Source organism: Rhagoletis zephyria, unplaced genomic scaffold (assembly GCF_001687245.7).
Source record: "Rhagoletis zephyria isolate East Lansing unplaced genomic scaffold, Rhagoletis_zephyria_1.1 Rzeph_scaffold_01518, whole genome shotgun sequence".
Classification (NCBI taxonomy): domain Eukaryota; kingdom Metazoa; phylum Arthropoda; class Insecta; order Diptera; family Tephritidae; genus Rhagoletis; species Rhagoletis zephyria.
Window position 1 is genome coordinate 84,218 of NW_016158602.1, and position 24,940 is coordinate 109,157.

The 24,940-nt window shown below is 34.4% G+C and overlaps 1 protein-coding gene across 2 annotated transcripts in view; it reads left to right on the top strand.

Moving 5' to 3' along the window:
* Window positions 1-24,150, top strand: part of LOC108364295 (Tumor necrosis factor receptor superfamily member wengen) — a 57,174-nt gene extending 33,024 nt beyond the window's left edge. For both annotated transcript variants that reach the window (XM_017617914.1, XM_017617913.1), the window contains exons 4-5: window positions 18,272-18,409; window positions 24,058-24,150. In XM_017617914.1, coding sequence (XP_017473403.1) covers window positions 18,272-18,409; window positions 24,058-24,149 — 230 coding nt within the window. In that variant the 3' untranslated portion in view covers window position 24,150. The remainder of the gene's footprint in view (window positions 1-18,271; window positions 18,410-24,057) is intronic.
* The last annotated feature ends 790 nt before the right edge of the window (window positions 24,151-24,940 follow it).

A 24,940-nucleotide genomic window follows, 5' to 3' on the forward strand; every position in this document is an offset into this window, starting at 1 on the left:
CACTGTACGTGGCCTAAACTTGTAAACAAACAGGCTTTCTATATTTACATATGTATGTATGTATGTATTGATGCTCCTATGGGCACACAGGTGTAGAAGATTTTATCTCTAAAGAGGGATTGATTGGTTACCTTTTCGTGACAGGCGACAAAATCAATGCATCTAGGCTTTTGCATTAATTCTTATTAATCATAGTAGTGTTTTTGAAGCGTTCACGTCCTTGAAATTTTTACAGAAATATATATATTAAAATGACCATTCGATGCCATGGCCCACTTGCACAGATCGATAAAACCTTGAGTTGTATTTACTACTATATACTTAATTAGAGGGCAGGTAAGGTTAGATCATATTAGTTAGCTCTGACGAGGGACGCAGTTGGACAATTAAGACATTGTCCTTTGCGATACCACGAAAATTTAACGGAGGCCATTATTCAGTTGGCAAAACGCTGCGAGCCGATTGCGAAGCTACGACTGCGGCTAATTTCAACTTGCAATTGCGCATGTCCTTGCTTTTACCCAGCGCTCGCTGAGCTTACTTGCGGTCCAACCGTCCAAGAGTGAACCAGGAGCCAGAGGCATCCCTAGATGTTCCCCATCCGGTTGAAACATTTCAGGGGTGCCTTTCCTTGCCAATCCATCCGACACGTTATTTCCCGTACTCCGACGTGGTTCAGACTTTGATAACCGCCTGGTTCAGCAGGGGGTTTGTGCCTAAAAATATACAACGCCTCGAAGGAAATATAACATATACATAATGCTTATGATTTTATATAGAAGGCCTTCAGCTTTCGCGTTGCACATTTTGTAGCGATAGAAATTTAGTGTAGCAATTTCTATAATCCCATTGCAGGGCTCTGATAGATGCCTGGCTATCAGATGTAGTATATGCTAACTTCCCTTACTGATATCACATTTTTCCGCTTCCTTGATATCAGCTATTTCTGCCTGAAAGTCACTGCAGAAGATTGGAAGTAATTGAACGATGTCGTTTTTAGAAATCTCTGCTATCTTCTAAGAAAATTTCTTATGCGGCACAAACGAGAGCTCCTGAAGAGGATTGCAATATGAGGGTCTAGATGCTGAGGTCTCTTCTCACCGATTAAAATCTTAACAAATACATAGAGTTACAGCATGGAAACAATCAGCACGTTCCTATCAAGTATAAACATTGAGTATTTAGAAAAATCGACTATTAGAGAAAGATTTTAAAAGGCACCGAGGGCGGCATGTATGCTAGCTACTGTATCACTACCCTCCACCGCGACTAATGCACTAAATGAAAGGAGCCCCGATTTTGCCATTCCAAAATCCCAGACACCTGCCCGGGCGAATGGGTAAAAGATTAGATTCTTAAAACAAACTCACACTCTCCTACGATATATACCTACTGGAGGGCCAAAATTAACCCAGGAGTAGAAAGTGGGGTATGCGCGAAAGAGTTTTCGCCTGTCCCCTTCGAGAGCCATAATGACTGAGTGGGTACACTCGGAACGAATAGGTGCGATCACAGAGTCGGAATGCCGACTCTGCCTCGAGGCTGATGAAACTGCGGAGCATATTCTCTGTCACTGTCCGGCTGTATCTTGGCCACGTTGGGTTAGGGACTCCTTTAAAAAGATACAAAAGATCTTCTAGGTCGCAGTGTCTCTTTTTCTAGTACATCCAGAAAATTAACTAACTAAATAACTATGGATAGCCAAGCCAAGCCTTTAGTTCTTTAGAAAGTTATTCAAGGTAAATTGGGTGGCGGGTTATAAACATATTTTGGTTAACTGCCAAGCGGACTAAGGTACGAGGTCAGGTCTTCTCATAAAATACAGGCATAGCGCTGCCATTGAGCAAGCTTTCGAGTTGGCTAAAAGTAAAAGATGGATTTCTGAGTCGATAAAAACAGAACCTATGCTTTTCTGCAATTGGACCGCTGTCATATGGACAGCCTTTTTTTGCCACTATCTAAGTCGGGCTATATATATCATCAAAATATATTGAAAGCTTGTAGGAAGTTTTCATTTAAGTGAGACTCGGATAATTAAACAAGAAATATTTTCGTCTTGTTAAGCCCAAACATGCGCTGTATACTGTAGGTAAGGATAGGGTGTGTTTGCTGGCTTCATCTACACGCATGAAGGCGCATTTAAGCGTGGGGAGGTCCGTTGCGGTACCGTTTAATTAGTTCAATGTTTATTCAAACCGCCAGATAGTCAAAGTAACAATGTTGAAACGAGCGTCTTCTAGCACTCGCTAGGGCAGGGCAGTGGCAGAAATAGTGCTTTATTCCTTCGGTTACTTCCTCATGACGACAGTTGCGGAAAAAGTCGTTGGCAGTAAGCTAAGTAGAGCACTGTGTGAGTCGGACCTCTCCTTGTTGAAGCTGGGTTAGATTGGTAGCGTTGTGCTTCAAGCGAGTTCTCTCGACCATCTTTTCGTCGCCTTCTCGAAAAAGTGTGATTCAAGGGATGATTTGCAGGCGGGTAAGTCTACGTCAGGCAGAGAGTCCATTACCTGCTATCCACGCAATGTGTGTGGCAAATTTAATAGCTAACTTGTGAGGGACTGCTGTTGCAATCTGTTGCAACTAACTACTTTTTTAATTTTCCCGTTGTGACCTAGATTTCCCCAATGCAAACCCTAAAAATTCCACAAGCTATACACATTTACAGTGAAAAATTTGATTTTGTATTCGTACGTCTTAACCTCAAGTTTCTCCGAAAATCCACATGCCACCACGTTGGCGGCGACTTCAATGCCAAATATGCATTGTATCTTCAGCTCAAATGCAAATTTACAAGCATAATATTTACAGTACGATTCTCCTGCCAACCAACGTCCCAACTCACAATCAGCCTATCACGTTCTTCCTTGGCCCCACATTGACGCGCCCTTGGATGACAGCGCGTTGTTTGTTCAGCATAGTAAATTAGTTACGGAGAATTGGAGGAGTAACGCGCATACAAACACCTACATATACATAAGTACTATTTATGTACAGCAATGCTTCGAGAGTGCCATAGGTCCGACTTATTGGAGTTTTAATTTTTTCTTATTTTAAAATGCGGCTTTACTTGGCTTTGAAATTCCGCAAACAATTTGTGACAAAACAAAAAAAAAACGATCAGTTCGAATACGAATTGTGATTTCTACAAGTGTTTTGCTGTATAAGCCAAAGTTGTTGTAAAGAAAGCACGTGAGCGTAATGGTCGAAGTAGAAATTCAACTGCGGTGGGTTTGAAGAATATGTCGACGAGTATTCGTATGTGGCTATATACCCATTTATGTATGCATTAATTTGTATATTGCTGAAAATATTTTTTTTGGGCGTGTTTATTAATTGGAACTTTAGCGTTTGGCTGCGTTAATTATAAATTACCGCTCATTACTAGAAAATGTGTTCGATTTCTTATTTATATGTGGGTTCTTATTTATGTAGGTAAATGCCTAACTAAAGTTTAAATTGCCTTCTGCCAAAAAATGTCTAGACAAGTCAGGTTTATACTTTACATGTATACATAAGTACATAAATACATATGTGACTACCTATAATTTACTAAATAACATCGATGACGTGATTGCTCTACCACTTGTAACTTTTCTTTGGAACAGTTGTCAGTTGGCCCTTAATTGGTTAATGAGTCGTCAGCTTTTGCGGTCAAGTTTTGCAAATAATTGGATTCGACTGTAAATGTTTGGTGAGCAAGCTTTTAAATCGATTTTTATTTTTTGACGTAGAATACGTCTTACCTTAAGGTATGGGGGCTATGTTCAAATGTTGTAGTTGTAATTTTTAGAGCTTCACAAAAACGCTTATTGCACGAGAACTAATAAAGCGATTTCAAAGAAAAGTGTGGCGTTTCAAAGATAAAATTCCAAACCTGTCGACAGATTCATTTTTGTAAATAACCAATTCGGTTTCTGTCGTAAAAACAACGGTAAACATTGCCTTATTTTGGGGTCAATTTTGAGCCTTTAAAGTGCTCTAGCAACTTATTGTTGGCATATATAACTTTCATTTTCGGGATATAGGTTCTTTGGAGCAGTAGAAATATTATCGGGTACAAATTTTATATAAATTTAACAAATATTGAGCATTTTAAGGCAAAAAATTGTTGAAAAAATTTGCAAATTTTTTTCATTACCAAAATGCTCGAAAACCGCTCGAATGATTTTGTTTTTGTTTTCTTTAATCAAAAATTCAAGAGTTTTCCTTTCGTTTGGTATATGGGAAGTATTGGTTGATATCTTCTATATATGTTTATTTTATTCAAATATATGGGCATAAATGATTTTCCATACAAAATCACCTCGTCATCATTTTGCAAACACGTGCACGTATTGGAAGCGTGGGAAGGAGACAAAAAGTATGTATGTGTCCGTAAGTACATATTTCGGGGTTTATCGGTATAATAATCGATACTTTGTCGGTTTTATTACCGATGTTTTTATCGATTTTGCTATCGAAATTTTTATCGATAATGTTATTGATTTTGCTATCGATATTTTCGGAACTTATCGATATAATGATCGGTATTTTTTCGATTTTGTTATCGATATTTTTTCTCGATTTTGTTATAGATATTTTGTTGACTTTGTTGTCGATTTTGTTATCGACACTGTAATCGATTTTATGATAGATTATTTATCGATTTTGTTATCGATATTTTTATCGATTTTGATATCGATATTTTTTTCAATAAATATCTTTTCTGTTCAAAATTTCAAATCTTTAAATCTCAGTAAGCTGTAGAAAAAAACAATGGTATAAAATAAAAATAAAAATAGGGCTTTCGCTTATATTCTCATTGAGTTCTTTTCACTTAGAAGTATGTAAATTTGTAAAATTTTGGAAAAACCCTTTTTTTCTTAGTGTGTGATTTCGTTTTTGACTTGGATATGCTCTTAACCATACCACGTATTCTACGTTTAAATATAGCGGCTGTATCTCCGATACAGCCTGCAGACCAAGACGAAGGCGCTGGACTGTTCCTTTTTGAGATTATGGTCTGAATGTTTGGGCTTATGACGCATGGACTTCAAAAAAGTATTGGAATATATCCATAACTTGGAACAGGTATACAATTTCGTGGACCTTGGTATCACCGATTCTGGAATACGGTTCAGTGGTTAGGAATCAAAGGCATCAAATTAACTCAGACAAAATAGAATCAATTCAAAAACAATTCCCACTTTTTACTTTAAGAAATTATCGTTGGGATTCTCAATATAACCTTCCGCCTTATACGAGCCGATTAAAACTTAATAATCTGCCTACGCTTGTCAGTCGCAGGGAAATGTTTGGTAAAACTTTTATGGTTAAATTACTGACAGGCTCAATTTCAAGTCCGCATCTTCTGGGTGAAGTTAGCCTTAATGTTCCTTCTCGTGTATCAAGACACTTTTGTCCCCTATTTTTCAAAACTTTTAAAACTAATTTCGAATTACACGAGCCAATCCGTTGCTTATGCCAGGATTTTAACTATCCTCTCTCAATAAATCAATTACTATCAGAAAGACATCAGCTGACGAACTTAGTTCTGTAGCTGAACAGGTTTACTTAGATCTCGACACTTAATAAACTCCTGTCTTTCGTGAGTCGTCGGAAAAATTTAATTAAAGGTTCCGTACGTCACGCAGACTGCGCCCCTCGTGCGGATGGGCGGGAAAGGTGGGTAAAACCGTTGGGATGATTATTATTATTAACTTATTCATTTTCTTGAACTCTGTTTGTGACCTCACTTTTTAAATCAACCCTTCTAGGGTTTCTATGTATTATTTTCATACATACTTTCAATCATTAACACCTATACTTATATACATACATATGTAGGTCTAAGCATGGCTGCGTGTACTTCAAGATCTATTCAATTCTAAAATCCCTCTGTTTTGTATTTTGATTACATTTTCGTCAAAGTTGCAAACTCGTCTGCTTTCGATTATTTATGTTCCACCCAACACCAATCGTCCTTGACAATGATTTTCGCTTGAATTTTCAAGTAAATCACAAAGAATATGCCTGCTCTCTCTCTACTATTTATTCACATAAATTTCTTACTCACGGTCTAGTGCCACTTTAGCAGGCACTAAATAATATTTTGTGGCTTTCAATGAGCCGTACAACTTGGCAATGTCTTCTGTGCTTTTCTAGCGAAGCAGAATGGGTCTCGGGTGCCTGTAAAAAGCACGCCTTTGGCGAATATATCATAGCTGCTGTCTATAGTTTTCAACAGTTGTTGTTCCCTGAAACAAACAAAAAGGCTTATCCCACAAGGCAATAGGGGGAAAAAGATTTGGCTATAAAAAATTTAAAAATAAAACACCATAACCGTTTAGTGACCATAAAAAAAATTAAGTATTTGCTTAGTTGAAGGGTTGCCATATATTTTGCAGCTAAGTATCTTCAGTGTGAATAAAAAATTCTGCGCTCTGGTCGATTTATTTTTTTTTTTGATGAAGGCACCTTAGAGTGACATTTTTATAAGGTCGAGAATTTGCGCTCGGAATATTCTTTTAACATATTTTTTAATATTTTTGTTTTAGTATATGAGTCCACTAGTTTGAGGTAACCCATAAAAACTTTACATACATACTTATTATCTTATGTATCTTATTATGGAAATATATCAGCGCAGTATCCATTAATATATATTGACCACAAATGAAGCCCTCGTGGTAATAGAACGATTCGAACTATCTTTTGCGAGTTATGTATGGCCGAAAAAGTTCGATAGGTTGCGAGAAAGCCCAAATTTTGCTGCCAATAGAAGCAAATTTGAACTTATGTATGAGGTTGCCAGCATATCTTCAGAGCTGGCGCACTTTGGCCCTGGGCCTAATTCTATTTTTTCTTCTACAAAAAGTGTTGCCTTTTGATTGCCCTCTTCTTGCTGTTTGGGTGAAGCGGGTTGAAAAGAAAACGCCATAATCGTATCCTACGCAGACAAATCTGTATATTCGTTATTTGGTTATCTCTGAAACAGTAATCAATTCCTTCCAACTTGTTTGCTAGGTAATTGAATTAAAAACATTTTTATAAATTCAACTTTTCAAGTGTGTCTTATGGCAACCCTGCGCCTTAGTCTAATGCCTATGTGGTTAAAATCGCACCATAAAGTAGTAAAGTAGTATAAGAAGTATTTTTACAAAAAAGGCAGAAACGTTGTTTATATGTATGTACACACACATCTAGGGTGCTCTAAAACGTAAAGGATTTATTTTTTTTGTTGCAAAATTCGATAAGCGTACCAATGTGTTTAGCTCTTCACGGATATTGAAGGACAGATTTTTTAAAGAAAATTTTCGTTTTTAAAGGATTTAAACGCACAATTTTAGGCAAAGATACTTCTGCTTCTTCTAATTTGGTGCTGTAACCGCCTAAGCGATCTTGGCCGAGTTCAACAAAGCCCGAGTATTCAACTCGGGACCCGCTGGTGGTAGCAGAGGAAGAGGGAGGCACCCACTATGATGGACTTGGCTTCACTTGGCATTTCCAATTGGCGTCAGTTGGCACAGAAAAGAAACGGCTGGCGTGCTCTGTTGAAATCGGCCAAAATTGCTTAGGCGGTTACAGCGCCAAATAAGAAGAAGAAGAATAACATTAATTGGTCTTACGAGTGGCCTTATTCGAGTATGCCTGAGTAGCTTGGTCGACCGCTATCCGAAGGACTCCGCACGCGACTGAGCTGTATAACTGGCCCCAGCCAAGCTGATCTTCGTGGGTAGAGGCTTTCGGTGAGTTGGAAACTTTGGGTGATTTAGACTGAACAAATAGAATTTTTAATTTCCTAAAAATTAAAATTAAACTTAATAAGATAAACGGTAAAGTTTTTACAAAATAATTCTTCGAAAAATAAGGAGAGGTTTTTCGAAGTTTTTAACTATTTAGTATGCGATCTTCTCGTAAGTTATATGTAATTTCCATTCCATATGTAATGTGGTGATCTGGTGTTAATCCACCAGCGGGTAGCAGCGTAAATAATATTGTTTCAATGAGATTTGGCAGATGCTTTGCTTCAACTACTACACAAATTTATACTTCTTGCGTTTTTTTTCTTTTGTTTCTAGAGAATCAAAACTATACTGTACTGTCTGTACAAAAAATTGTAAACATCTATGCACATACAAAACCATTTGCGCACGACCAAACCTCACCTTAGTGATTTGCGAAAGAAAACACGGGGAATAAGTAGAAGCTTCACCTTAGAAATGTAAACAAATCTGTAAGAAAATGCGCATCAGCATCTGCCGCAAAAGTGGCTACTGCTGTTCCTACTGCCACTGTGAGTTTCAACAGCCCACATAGCCTTCGGCACAGCTCCACAGCTTCCATTGGCGGTTCATAAATAAATATGAACTCTTGTGCTTTCAAGCGATGATCGAGTCTACAAGGCGAGAAAAAGTTGTTGATATTTTGCTGAAAACCTGCGATCAAGCAAATGCTAGCCTTAGCTTTTTTTGTTATTTTTTTGTACATACATACATACATACATACAAAAACATTTTTCTTCCTCTTATTTTTTAAGGTACGTATATATGTACATACATTTTGTAGTTCATTAAAATTGTAATATTATTTTGCTTAGCCCCGTTGGCGTTTTTGCCGCTCTGCTTTCACCAATTTACGCTTTAACTGCCTCTATTTTGCTGCTATTCCTAAACTAGCATGATCATCAGTCTGCTCCAACGTTAGAACTTCACTACGATCGTAGTAGATTTGCTACGATTTTTAATGAAAATTAGAAATTTACTACGCTACGCCGCTTTACTCACGATCTACTTCGCTTTTATTTCCCAAATAATAATGGTCACTTATTGCAGTATTTGAACACAAAAAAAATTTCTTAGCGCCGTTTTTTCATGTGGCATTCAAATACATTTTTTCGCTGAAATATACAACACTTTTCTTAATAGAAGAGGTCAAAGAGTGACTGGCTTCCAATTACACTGTACGAATGTAATTTTTTAAATTTTGCAATTTTCTAAAAAAAGAGTTTTATAAGGCCATGCAATAGTATTCAAATGTAAATTTTTTTTAGAAGTTTGGTTTTTGATGTTTATTGGTGCTTCATTTGTTCAAAGACTCCGCGAAATTATCCGACGAATAATTTTTTTGAACCCCTTCAGGAGTCCTATTTAAAAGCAAAAATTGAACTAACGTTCAAAACAAGAGCTTAGAATGTTATATAAGAGTGGACAATTTTTACGTTGCTATTCCTTTATAGATGCTAAATAGTAGTAGGCTACTGTTATGCATTATTTTATTTCTTAACGAAAATATCTACTACAGAATTTTATTTTCTGCTACGCTTTTTCACTTCATTTACTCCGCTTTAGGCTTGCCGTAGTTCTAACCCTGCTCTGCAGTTATATGGCGAATTCAGTTGCCTGGATTTACGAAGTACCAGCGAATGTGTGTGTGGATTTTTATGTAGGAGAACTTGCCTGGAGCCACTCTCCACTGCTCCCACACACTTGCCACAAAGTTTCTGGAGCATGGAGCATACTCGTACGTATGGGCATAGTAGAGTGTTGGCAGCTGAAAGATGAATGGTGTGCAACACTTCCACCCACTAAAACTAATAATTCTTATTCAGCAGTGATTTTTACTATAGAAAGTAAAAAAAAAATAATAATTTCTAAAGCATTTGAAAAAAGACTAAAAGAAATAGCTTAGTGATTTGAAAAAAAAAAAACAAAAACAAAAACTTTGGGGTCTTCATTTAAACACCTCTATTACATTTTTTCTCTATCTTATGGCGCATACGTATCGCTTCTATGGCTAATTTTTTCCACATTTTATCGGTTTTGAAATTTATGTGCTGTTTTGATTTGTAGTTTGTACATTTCGGTTCTAACAAGATGATCTGCTGAACCGGCTGGCTGTTTTCGATTGAGTTTATGCGGTTTAAGTGCATGCATATGCTGATGTTTATGCGCAAGTGAATAACATAATTTGAGCGTATAAACAACAACAACAGAGAATATATACACTCTATGTTTTTTTGTCTACTTTTTTTTTTTTGTTTTATTTCACACAACAATGTGCAGAATTGTGAATTAAAATTTCGAAAATTGTTTAAATTAATTTTAGAAATTCGAAAACAAACACGCGTGCCCCCATTTTCATGAGGTTGTACAGGCGCACGTACCCTCTCACATGTGGGGTGTTCAGGAAGTCGGAGGTCGCATTTCACACACACTATGGGCGCTAAAACATGACGTTGAAAAGTATATAAATTATGTAGATTGTATTTATAGGGCAGCTAATATTTTTGTTGATTATTATTTTTTTTCATTTCCTCTTTTGTTTGCAACAAGTGGAAGCCATAGATGGTGATTGATGTTATGTAGTTGGCCAATGAAAATGATGAAGAGCTTTTACTTGAGTCATTTTTCAGTTTTATTCATTTGAGAATTTATGAAGCATGCTCCATAAATCTTTCGGGTGAACTGTCAACAGTAAAAATTCATATCTTGTTATTCCAAAATGCATACAAATTTACCTGATGATTGTAATAAATGTTCCATAAATGTTCCAGGACAGAAGATAAATCTTCAATATTATAAATGTTTTTCAGAAAATATCTCGCGTTTTCGATACATATATCTTTTTAATGCTAGATTTACTTCCGGAGGGCGTTTTTATGCTTACAGGAAATTAGAGTATTTCCCCGTACGTTAGGTTAGTTTATATGACCTGCTCCGTTAATATGTAGTACACTCGGAGGCTGCATAAGCTCATTATGATGCCCTGAAGAGGGGTGCCCTCACTTATCCCCACATGTCTTTTAACCACCACTTCTTCTTGTGAATCCTAGCAGACCCTGTAATGGAGTTTCCTTTAAAATGTCTAAGCTTACGAAGAAGTAGTTCACTGGAAAGTTGAGGCGTTTTCCCCGGAGTACGAAGTACTCTCTTCTTCATATTTACAGCTTCTGCAGAAATCGTTATGCAGGAATTCGAACCTGGCGGCATTCTTGTGAAAAGCCTATACTTTGGCTTTAAGAGCCTTAATAAGCTCCATGTTCTTTGTTCATCGATTAGTGGGCAGAGTGAACGCTATACAACTCAGGTGTGTTGATTGGTCCACCTTGTTCCTAGTTAGCTGCTCTGGCAATATTCTCTACTTGTGAAGACGTGTCCCGGAACTCAGTAAAGATTGACCAATTGTTGTTCTTGTTTCTTTTTTCAAACAAATTTGTTGGACGAAGAAATTTTCTTTGCACTGTCTTTGTCTATAATTTAATTTGTCGGGGTACCACCAATATACTCTGATGTAGAAAACAATCATTATTCTCTCGTTTTAGAGACCATTTTCAAATTTTTATTACTCAAATCTTCTGTATACGTTATTTGTCTGATAGAATTTAATTTGCATTTTGATGGGAAGGATTCAAAAATGTATTAAAAGGGAATCGCTTTCGCTGAACCTGACAAGTTGGTGAAAAGATTCTAGTTATTAACCGACTTCGAAAAAAGTAGAAGGTTATCAATTTGTAGAAACTTTTAATTTTTTTATATGTAGGTTTCTGGTTAAATTTGAACGCGAGAACAGTTTTCGATACTAGATACTTTTATCGGAAAGGTGGTACTTCAAAGATGGTCCATGACTAATTAGGTTTAGTTCCGATCATACGATCATGAAAAAATAAACCGGAATCCCAAATTTTTATATAAGCCTGTAAGAAGGTTCTTAGAAAATGATTTGTGAATATCTATATTGAATTAATTTCTCATCGGATATGACATTTTCTGACTTTCTTTCAAAATCAATTTAGCTTTGGTTTTTATGATCATCTGGTCACATTGACCAAGAGTTTATACACCGTGTTTTACAAAAAAAGTCTTCGGGAGGACCACACGGCTCTTGTGGCTTTAGTATTCCGCGTGCGACTTCAACATATAGATACAAATGCCGGGTAAAGCAAGGTGACCCAACCGATTACTCGCTCGCGACCTTTTGTGTTCGTGACTGAAATACTAAATAGAAAACTTTGAAATTTTACATGAAAAAGTAATACCAGCTACCGGAAATCATAGCTGCTTTACAAACGCACTCTCAATAGCAACAATAGATACAACGGAAAAGGTAACAACCGAAAATAGCTACCAACAAATAACAACAGAAATTCAATGAATTCTCAGTGCTCTTTTGAGGTAATAGAAGTGCAAGAGCGGTATTAGAAATGACAAATAATTAGTCGAACAAATGCCAAACGGACGTTTGCGGTCTATGAGTTAAAGCAGTCGTAGAGTCAAAGAAATACCAAATACTTACTTCAAAGCAAGTCAAAATGAGAAATTAGCAACTGAAACAAAAAGGAAACTCAAGGACAAATATTATACTAAATCAAACATAAGTGTAAATAAAATTAAAAAGCAGCCGACAAGCGGAACTAGTAAAACCACAAGCAAACATAAAAAGAACACGGCTTCCGGTTAACGGCCGGATCAATGGGAATGATTGAAAAAAATTATAAGTGCAAAGTGCGAGCCCACAAAATTATAAAGAGGAAACAAAAAGAAAAGAAAAATGCCAATACTGTCACCAATGTGCTGTTCAAACATTTTTCAATAAACACACCACCACTTGCGGTGGCTTCCATTGAGAGGTTGGCGTAGGCGTAAATGTAGGCGTTGCGATATTCGATCAAGTGGCGCGTCACTGAAGACGCCTGTGGATCATACATCATGTGCCACTTTAGAAACAGTTTCGAAAACTTTGTACAACAGAAACAAAAAAAAAAGCTAAACATTCAAAAAACAAAAAATCGGCATAAAAATAGAAACTACAAAACGCACCTCAGTGGTATGAATCTATGTATGTAATGTATGTATGTTTGTATAGTCTATTGGAAGGCGTTTGCGGAAGTTGTAATCCCATTTGGTGGCATGGAATTTACGCTTGTCATAAAGTGAGCATCATTATGATAATGCTGTCGATGCGCGAACGATGACGTTGACGTTGATGACGTCGTTGCGTCAATGAGGTGCTGATGAAAATATTGTCAGCTTGATTGTACCGACACAAGTAAACCACTTGAGTGGATGTAATTAAGGAAATGCTCATTGCATTCAACAAATAAAAAAGGCATAGCACATGCACATGCATACGTACAGAAGTGGGAGTATATAGTTAGGTGCACGCACTCATATGAAATAAACGCGCAGAACAGATGAGAGAAGTAACTACGCATATACAGTGGTCGAAAAAATTGTAGACGCACTACATTTTAACATATTATTTTTGTTATTAATTAATTTTGATTATTTTTTTTTTATCAAAATTTTTTATTGAGCTCGAGGCCATTTTTTAGCTTTTCCACAATAAGTTTTCATTAAAAAACGGCCTCGAGCTCAATAAAAATTGTTGAATACAATTTTTATAAGGCCATAAAATAACAAAAGCAAATATTTTTTTTTATAAAAATATAGTTAATTCTTGAACAAAACCCGTGTAAACCAAAGTTTCAATATAAAAAAATTCAACAAACATTCGTAAAAATGTCGAGCTTTTTGAATTAGATTTTCTGAGTACGCAGTTTTGCAGCCCATTGAATTCTAGTACACCAAAGTACAAGTTTAAAATGGCTAAACAGCTACAGTCGATTTTTTAGATTTTTTTTTTGTCCAGGATGTTTCGGTTTTCTCCCATATAAAAATAAATTATGTATTATAGAAGCAAATGGGACAAAAACAATTCTAAAAAATCATTTGAAACGTATACTTTACTGTACTAGAATTGAATGGGCTACAAAAGTGCGTACCCAGAATCTTTCTAAGAAATCTAATTAAAAAAGCTCGAAATTTTTACGAAAATTTGTTGAATGTTTTTTTTTTTAATATTGCACAAAATTGGAAATTTGGATTTACACAGGTTTTGTTAAAGAATGAACTATATTTTTATATAAAAATTACTAAAATTAAATAAAAACAAAAATCATATGTTAAAACTTGTCAAAATGTGGATGGGCTATAAATTTTCGATCACTGAATTTATATACATATATATATATATATATGTATATATATGATTATTCCATTCTTGAACAAATCACATGCCAACATTCTATCGATCGTCCGGCATTAGACATACAAAAAATTATTTCCTCCTCAATTCAGTTTGGAAGAGGTTCCTCGCGGGCGAATACTTTCTTGTATGAAATCTAGATATTAAATGTATATATGCATATATGTACATACATACAAACATTTGTAGCCATATACATACGTGCATATAATTTCCTGCATTCTTTACTGATCTAAATTTAGCAATCGTGTAATTTTTCCAATACAATTTTTTTAACCTCCAATTTTAAGTGCAAATAATTAATAAGTGCACATAATGTGAATGCCAACAATTTGCTGACGACATTTTCATGATGCAACAAATGGTTTCCTTCAACTTGGAAAATGCCATTGTAATGCATGCCAGCACTTAAAATACCAAAATGTATGCACATTAGGGTGGTCAATAAAATATCAACAGCATGCGGCATCCATTTATTTTGTTCTAGGGTAAAAACTAAAGACAGCGACAAAAATTTAAAAATAAAAGAAACACATTTGTTTTTTTGTTTATCGCGAAATTTCAAAAAATTTTAACATTGACCAGATATAAATATTATTTTTTTTAATTTATATGAATAAGTTCCAATAATATGCCATATTTATCAGATTTCAAGTGAATTTAAAAAGAACTTGACTTATTCAAATCCTGGTAGCAACCCCTAAAATGTGTTGAAAAGGATTTGAAATTTTCGTGGGTAGCTTCATTTTGTACATAGAACGAAATAAAGGGGTGTCCCATACAAAAATTTAGATGTTTACATTTTTAAGGACCGCCCTAATGCACATACTTAGATACATATGCATGTATTTGCATATTTGTGTGTACTATGTATGTACGTGCGAGTATATTTTAATGCGATATGAATTCCATGTTAAATTGCTTACTGTGAAAAGGGGTGAATCAAAATAACCAATGCACAGAAAAATTGTCTCTAAATTTTTAACAACGCACTGCTGTCGAAAAAGAGAGTCGGAGATGTAAAAATTCCTAAAATTCCACTTCTGAAACGGAACTGTAACCATCAGGGCGATTTTGCCGACAGTTTAATTAGTTTTTACGACTTCATTTTTTTATTGAATTTTGATGAATGTTGGACTATTGCGTGGAGTGAATTATTGAGACGATAAGTTCCAACATACTTCCAGGTCATTGATTTCTAAAAAAAGGAACGTTTTAAAATTAAGGTAAATGCGACAGCAATATTTTTTATTGATTTTCAAAATGTGAACGAATCTTTTGTGCCACCCCTTCGAAGTGGGCGCACACTTTCACACATACATATGTATGTATATATGTATATTTATACTTTATTTGTACTTTTGGCACATCCTATTTACATATGTATTTCTGCCGAATGTTTACTGTCCAATATTCACACTTTGCATATTTTTGATTGCGATTTCCTCTCAACACCCCTAGATGGGGGAAAATAAAAGCATCGGCAACTTGTATATCGAAGCGCAAAATATTTTTAAAATCACAAGGCCTCAATTAAATCGCGAAATTGTAGTAATATACAGTACATATGTATATGTAAATATGTAGATACTTTTAAATATAAAAAATTTTTTGGATATGAGTGTATTCCCTGTAGGTAAAAGTGGTATTAGGATAACACCTAAGTACGAGTATTTCTTAAAATAAATGCGAAAATAAAAAACACAAAAATTTAAATATTTTTAATTTTTAACAGTTAAACAGTTAAAAGTTGAATGTACTGCTATACTACATAGCGGATAGCATAAGAATCTTTTTAAGCACCTTTAGTATATTATAATTAACTCTTATTGACCAAGTGACAACTGACTGTTCAACAGTATAAATAAATGCTAGTTCAATGAGTTTCAAAAATAAGAAGCAGCTGTGGTGCGCTTACTTTTTGAACTGTATATTACATCAGGGTGTCCCAAAATAAAAGAGATTAAAATGTTAAGCTCTCACCCCATAGATTTTTTCCATTGCCTTTTTTATTTAAAACAAAATTTTATTTAAAACTATCTCAAAGCCCATGAAGATTTCCGTGTACATATATTACATAGGGAAAAAAACACTTTTTCGTAGAAATGGTATAGAATTCTTGAAAATCAATATTTTTACTCTGTTTCTCTGCAGGAGACTTTCAATAAAAAAACTCAATTGTTTATTTTACCATTTTTTAATACTAACTATTTATTGCTTTTTTTGAGGTTTTTGGGAGTTGTATAAAAAGTAGTTAGTATTGAAAAAAGTTAAATAAATAATTAAGTATTGTTACTGGATGTCTCCTAAAGAGAAACAGAGTTCTCCGATCGAAACATATTGCTTTTCAAAAATTCTATATCATTTATACGAAAAAGAGATTTTCCCCATATAAAATGCATGGAAAACTTCGTGAGCTTTGAGGCAGTTCTAAATATAATTTTCTTTAAGAAAAATATATAGCTATTCTTTTTCCATTTAAAGAAATTTCAGAGGGTGAAGGCTTAGAATTTTAAAGGGTTTTTGGGCCACCCTAATGTACAGTATATGCGTGCTGGCATGGCGCAAGGCAAGCACAAAGCCGTCGACTCTTTTCTATAAAAAGAAGCGACTTTGATATAGAATGTGTATAATTTAGAGCGAAGAATTTGTTTAAAAAATATATCACTATTTTCAAAAGAAAATAAAATTTTAATAGAATCATAAAAATATATTGACTAAACTATACACATTTCATCGTGTTTGAGCAGTGAAGATTTCATTGTAGAACTGGTTTAACGGGGATATACCCCCTGTGGAGCATCATCTCTGAGGACGAAACCTTGAAAAAGTCATTGATGCCATTTTCAAAAAATTAACCATAAAGAATTTATGCTTTCCATCACATGCATTTGACTTGCAAGGCGTAAGGTGTCGATTTTCAACGGGGGTAGTCCAGCTTTCTTCGTACTTGTAAGTTTTTTTCCCTCACTACAGGACTTTAATTACAATTTCCTTAAAAGCTAAGGAAAATAGACTAGAAATTCGCACTAATAGCTCACAGCGGCAAAGTCAGGAATGGAACCTGCATATTTTTTTCGGAACTCTCGAAACCTGCTCCACCCCTTTTTACTAAAATATAGAGGTATACATACATACATATGTACATACATACATATATGGAATTAAGTTCCATCATTTTGACATGGTTTTCTTTCAGCGTGTGCCAATCTATCGCTCGAACCGGCAATACGCCAAAAACTAATAGCACCAACACGCCCATTACCCACCCACCTGCCTCTCTTGGCACACTCTCGGCTGCTGTTTCATTTCAATTTTCACCTCACCAAGAATATCTTAGCCATTAGCAGCGTTTATAAACAAATTGTTGCTCAAAAGCACAAAAGAAAAAAAAGCGAAAAATAATAAATTCTTTAAAATAATTTCTTCCGTCTAAGATTGTGTTATTTTTATGTACTTTACTTCCAAGAATTGTTTATAGTTCGCTGCGCGTTAGACACAAATGATTTTAATCAGAAAACCTAAACACCAGCGAAAAAAAAGTTGAGTAACATTAAAGAAATGTTGTACATACTACGCAGTTTCAAAACACATTTAGGTTCTTTCCAAAATCGTACGAGTGTGTATCTAAGTAGTTTGCATATTTCTTCTGGTTTTAAATTTTTCTCTCCCTTTTAGCCTCATTTTGCATTGCCACATGTTGCAAATTAAGTTTCTATGCAAATCGGCAGCATGAAGTTAAGCGTAATGCCGAAAATCTGTTTTCATTTTTGGTAGTTTACTTGTAAAGGCTCTTTAGCTTACTGCAAGACATGTGTTTTTGCTTGTGGTTTTTATTTTTTAGGGATAAAAATATACGCTCATATATTTTGTTTTTAACTTCTTCAATGCCACATATAGAAGTGTTGATTATTAAATACCAAGAAGAAGGGTCTTTGAAGATCATTCTATATTTTTCATACTCTATTCGTTTGGTTGAACTTTTTTTTTTTTGCTAAAGAATCATGAAAGGCTTCGAAAAGGACAGAAAAGCTACCAGTTAAAATACCACTCAATCCAGTAAAAAATCTGACCGAAATTAACTTATACCAAAACTGCATAAAAGTATTGTCTTGAAACGCTATTTGAATATGAGAATCTTTGGGTCTTGTGGAACTTTCAAAATTTTTAATGTACAACTCTGCCAATATTACAATCAGTTTTCCTGATTACCAATTTCTTAATTTATCATCTTTTTCTCTTTCAGATGTTGAAGAATTATCAACAAAATTGATGGCAAAATTAGCGGAGGTACAAAGTATGGAGGGTGGAACATTTTTCATTGGCAATGCCGATGCATTAGGAGTACCAAGTACTTTCCAGCCGCAGCATGTACTATTACCGGGTAAGTAGTGTGGAAAATATATCTATCGCTGGCTTAGAGTCAAAAGTCGCTAAGTTAAGGTTTTCAAATTTTACAGGAGGGAATAAAAAACTTTCAAACTCATTTTCTTCAAGCAAGTTTTTTCAAAAATGTTATTACAAGATTTCGCGTATTCCAAGCTAAAACCGCTTCAAATTAATGAAATTACACAACGCTGACGAAAAAAATGTGTTTTTGCAACTTTTCACTAAATGCACTGAGTGTCCCCGAATACATCGAAAATTGCGTTTGTTCACTTTTAGCATATATATGTCCTTAATAAAATTTAATAAAACAACGAGCGGGAATAATCTAATGATGGCGTAAAGTTGTCAATATGTAGTTTGTAATAAGAGAATGTCATTAGCCGGCCAGAATTTCGGCTTATAGAGAGCTTTTGCATGGATTGCAAGAAAAAAAGGAATACCTACTCAATAATTTTGTGTGTCTTTATACAGAGGAAGGTGTGGAAGTTTTTTGTTCTTCGCGCTTAGGTGTTTACTATCAATACAAATAAATCGGTATAACTACACGCCTGAATCTATACATAAATTCTTAAACGCACATCAACAGTTGAATTCTAGGTAAAATGGTTGAAAGTCGTTTGTAAGACAATATAAGGACAGTAGGCAAAATAGTTTGAAAGATTTTGATTATTCTGGCAAGAAATTCTTACAAAAAAAGCTCCCTTGCCAAGTTTCCCGGTTAAAAGCTCTAACAGTCGCAATGAGCGAGTGAGCAGAGTGTTGGCTATTCGAGAGACCCGAGTTCGAGTCATCGGGGAATTTTGGTTCATTTTTTTAAGTCTTTTGTTTTAATTACATTTTCTTTTTATTTTTATATTTAATTGGTTTAGAAAGAAAAACTATACATTTTTTAATTACTTGAATTTTAGAAACTTTTTTTATGCTTTTATTTTTATTTTTTATTAATTTTAGTTTTAAATATTACTGTTTTTAAAATAGTTTTTTTAATTTTTAGAAACTTATACATTTTACTTTGTTTAGTTTAATTTTCTTTAATTTCATTTAATTTATTATCTTATTGTATTTAAATTTGTTTACTTTAAAGTTCTTTTAATTTTATTTTAACAACATTTTTTTTAATTTAATTTAATTTTTAGAAGCTTATTTTATTTTGTCTTATTTTCATAACATTTTTTTAAATTTAATTTACTTTTAATTTTCAAAATATATTATTTAAAATATATATATATTTCTTAATTTCATTTAATGTTTAGAAACATGTTTCGTTTCTTTAATCAGTTTTTCCTTTTATTTTTATTTAATTTTCTTTTAATTTTTAGATTTTAATGTTAAAAAAACATATATTTAATTGAATTTCTAGAAACGTATGCTTTTAAATAATTTTTTTTCTAATGCTTTTTTTCTTTTCAATTTGATTTTAATTTTTAGTTTTTATTGTTTTAAAACGAAAAACATTTCTTTTTAATTTCATTTAATTTTTAGAAAACTTATTTCTAAAAGAGAAAGAGAATAACGATAAGACCTCCTGGTTGGCACCTCTTTCCATTAGTCTTTCGACTATTGTCTTTTGAAAGACTGCGGTAAGCAGTGTGGCCAGATTTCTTTTTCTTCAAAAACTCTAAATTTCCGGAAAAACTATATTTTCAACCAAAAAATTGTAAAATTTGAAAACGGACAATGTAAATGTAAATTCCAACTGAAACTATTTGTTTGAAATGAGAAAACGCTTCTCCTTTATCGTCCACTTTTATCGTACAAATTTCATTACAAAAAAAAAAAAGAAAAACTCAAATTCATTCGTTCAATTTGGGAATGTTGAAACTAGGATCTAATTTAAACACCTAAGTTAAAACTGTCAACATTGGTAGTGAGTTGAAAGACAGTTGGCAGGTTTGCCCCGTTAGGGGAGCTGTGAAACTGTTGAGTTTCATTATGGCTTTAAAGCTACGGGGTCCTGTGGTGAGTTTTGAGGGCACAATAGAGCCAAGTGTGTATCCGTTATACCTATCTATGTATCCAAGCATCATTGCCCTACTTAGGCGCTGCTTTTTGTCATTTTGAAAGCAGTTGTCAAAAACTAAAACATTAATGGCCTTATTCATAAAAAGATCATTAGTTTTAAAAAGTTGTATAAAGTGACATTTTCATACAAATTTTGGTGCAGTTCTTTAATTATTTTATTTTTAACCCTTATATGGCCAAAACCTTACCAATAATTCCAAGTATGTACTATGTGCCAGTTCTATCAATAAGTTGGCTTTGGAGCGTAGTCTAGAAAAATGCGCCCTGCGTAGGTAGTTAATATATTTTTCAACTTTGCTCTCTTTCGCCTTCAACGCCTTACGCAGCGGGATGTTAAGGACAATGTACACGCCACTTGAGTTTGACAATGAACAATAATCATCTCATTTTTTGATTTTCCTTACTAAATATTTGGTTTATCCCAAGGAGGCTCACATGGTCTCAAGATTGTATTGTTACATGTAATGCGGCATGACCGTTGAAGTACTGAGCGTGTACAATATGGGTACATGCATACACATTAGGGTGGTCCAAAATAAGAAAAGTCTGAATTTTAATGCTCTCATCTCCTAGGATATTTCTGTATCGAAAAAATATACCCTATATTTTTATTTTGAAATCAAAAAATATTTAGAGTGCGCTCAAAGCGCTCAAAATTTTCCATTTTTATATGGCAAAAAACACTTTTCGTAGAAACGGTATAGAATTCTTAATAATCATCTTATTTAAAATAGGGGTCGATTTTTCGATACAGAACAATCCTAGTGGATGAGAGCATAAAAATTCCGACTTCCGGCACATACATAAGTAGAATCGAATGTCGAGATTAATTGTTTTTGGTGTTTATTTTATGAATGACATTAGTTAGAGAACACCCGCTGTTCTGGGTTTGAAATCCTTCCTTGCCTTATTAGCTGAAGGTGTTACTGAAATCTAAAAGAGTGAGTGCATTTAATGCATTTGTGTCTTGGACATACATACTACATATGTACGAATGTCTGCAACTCGAGAAGAATAGAACATGAAAAGTGTTAAAATTTGCATTGAAATGTGTGTTGATGAAATGAAATGAAAGGAGCAGAGCCTAACAAGATTCGAATAACTAAAAGTCAAGAAACTTCACTTAACACAAATGAATTAAAGAAGTCTATAAATAAATATGGACAAAGTATTATATGACAATTATGATGTGCGGCTGCCATACGAGACACGTCGCCAGACGCATCCATTTGCGTGCGCCAGACTTATGTATGTCTCCGCGAACTATCAGCAGTTTTTCATCTCACTTTTTCGACTATTTTCCCCTTAGTACTGGAGTCACAGAAATAAATAAAATAAAAAAAAACGAATGCCAAGCTATTAAGAAATATGCAATTCATAAGTAAACTCGTTCCAGGCAACTTTGTAAAGTGTTTTGTAAGTTATTTTCAGTGTCCGCTAATAAATTCGAACCCCTTTTAAAACATAAGTGTGAATGCGAAAAGCTTTTTCATGTGATTTATTAAGCTGTTGACGCGCCAACATCTTAATAAAATAATCCTTAAATGAAATTAAAAAATAACAGTATCTAGGTTTAAGGTAAAAAATAAAAAATAAAAAATGGTGATGTGCTCGTGCAGGCATTTAATAACTTTTATTGGGCGTCTCCTACAAACATGTGTCGCCACACGTTACCCAGTTGCATATACATATATATAGTATATATGTACATACAGTGCCGGCCACTTGAATAGCAGCCTCTTTTGATACACCGTATTTACAGTTTGGTTTATTTAATATTCATAAATTTAAAAAAAAAGTAGCACAAAAACCAAGTAAATCCGATTTTCAAACTTTATACGAAATTTATCATAATTTTGTATAAACAAAAATAGTATTATAACAATAATGTAAACAATATAATAAATATATAAACAAAAGCGAAATTGTGAACTATGGGAATCAAAAGCGGGCGCTATTCAAGTGGCCGGCACTGTACATACATATGTATGTATGCAAGTAAGTCCTCGACTCCTTGGTAATTGCATGCGAACTGCTGCCGCAATTTTCTCCGTTTGACAATTTTACGCTCTTCTTCCGCATTTACAAATTTTGGACGATCAACAATTTTTTGTTTGCCGATCACGTTCGACCCATTGTGACAGACGTGCAGCACATCAGTCAGTCGCAAAGTAAAGCACTCTTCGTTTTTTAAGCCATTTGTTTGTTGCATTTTTACCACGGGCTTTTATCTTTTTATTGGTCATTGCAACATTAAAATTCTGTGTTGCGCTTTTTTGCAATAATGTTGATGACAGTCACATGTCACATAGGTTTGACAATTGTATGTCAGAAAAATTCGTGCTTGTAAAAATGCCAAATTTTTTGTCAAGATTATAAGTCAATCGGTGATTTACCAAAGGGAATAAGTCAACATTTTTTTCGATATGGCAATTTAGTTGCAGTTCAGTTCAAACACGAATTAACCAATTCAAGTAATGTTACTTTCTGAAACAAGTTGCTTTTGACTTAATTATAGTGACAAATACAAAATACTATATGGAAAAAGAAATTTTAGTTTTTTGGATAGGTTGTTGAATTGTCTTCAGTATTATCTTTCAATGTTTCTTGCAATGTCCCAAGAAAACTTTTTTTATAGCTCCGAAAATTATTTGTATTCGACAAATTTCCTATGCCTGATCGCAACTTTTGTTGTACGTTAGTAATTGTCTTAAGCACGAAATCGTATTCTTCTTCTTCGGTTTGGGTCGAGACCAAAAAACTTCGCCAGTTGCCTCTCTCATTTGCGGATTAGCGCCAATCGTTCATCCCAAGTGCGGGCATGTCTATTTAGTCAAACCATACTGGCACACGCGTGAACTGTTTTAACAGAAAGTAGTTAATGAAAAATCTGGAGTACTTATTACTTGATATACTAAAGTCCTCTTTCAAATTTCGTGCTGAAAGATGTTCGTTTTTATAGGTGAGGCCAATTTCATTAAAAGTATATATTTGCCGTTTTTCTGTTTTTTATTAATGTTCGCCAGAGCTTCTCCTCCAATCTGTGGTATTTATTGTCTTGCTGTTGTCACACAAATGGCAGGTGTTAAAGGTTTACGCCGCCTCCGAACGACAGATGGTCTTAGGCATAATTTCGTCAACTCGGCCATAGAAACTCATAGATTTTTATATGAAATAAATGGTTGAGATCTCGAGCTGACTTACAAGACCTGAAACTCTGGTCATTCAATACAAAAGGAGAAGAAGTAGTAAAGAATCGATCACATAAGGCCTATTGCTTCAAAAGATAAGAAGTGAGGGCTCATGAAAGGCCAGTTTTTTTTCTCTTTCCATTCCCAGGAAGCTAGTGAACAAAAATTCTGGTCGCCTGCGATTCAGTTCTAAAAGGTTCCCCAGCAGATGACTAAGTCTAAATTGATCATTTTATTAAATATTTTACGAGTATTATGTGCAAATTTTTCTTAGTAGGTATGTGTATGAATGCATTATATGTAAATTAAGAAATTATAATACTTCGCGAGAATACGTGTTGTTCATCTATTAAAGATTGTATGTTGTATGTACATATATATATATGTATTTCCTTTGTTCTAATTACTCTCCATTTTATTCTCTTTCCAGAAAAACCGGCAAAACACCATCATGAACGGCGTATCTTAAAAACATTACAACCCGGTAATGTTTATATTGAGGAAAGTAGTTCAAAGGGTTGAGCGATTTAAGCTCATAAACTCAAACTAAAGTGGAAATGTATCTGGAACTTATGTAGTCAACGCAACGACTACTTTAGCTAAGAGGGTGGTACAATTAAAAAAATATATAGTACATATATGTATATGTATGTAGATGAAACAAATTTCGAGAAATTTTTCTTTTTTGGTGAGTGAAAGTAGCTACTACTTATATAAAAAAGGAAAATCAAACAATGTTTGACAAGTAATTATAACTTTGACTAGCTTTCATAAATGGAAGCATGGGTGGGGTATGACATGCGCTACATACAAATTATAAATGGAACTTGGAAAGAAAAAATGGAAAAGAAAATAATACAAATATATGTCTGTATGTATATTCAATGACGTTATTCGGTTAGCAATAACAATTTTCAATACCTTTAACGTGTGTAAATGTACAAAAATGTGTAGGTATTTAATCACACATATGTACATAGGCTATGCCCAGTGGGAAGAGTGTGACTGACGAAACATTATTAGAGGTTTTCAATAAGTTCGGCTCGATCTTGAAATGGAATATAGCAAATTATGTTTGAGGCGGCCGACACTCGACAGGATTAAGGTTCGACCCCTGGTCCGAGCAACATAAAAAAAAACGTTTTGTTAATAGCAGTCGCCCCTCGACCAGCTTTTTCTGGCATAAAAAAAGCTTCTCGTAGAAACCAATCTGGTGTTTGGGCCGACGTAAAGCAGTAAAACGGTGTGAAATGCCATTTATTTTATATAAATATTATATTGTTACAACTTCTCACGTTGGTAAGGATCCGAGT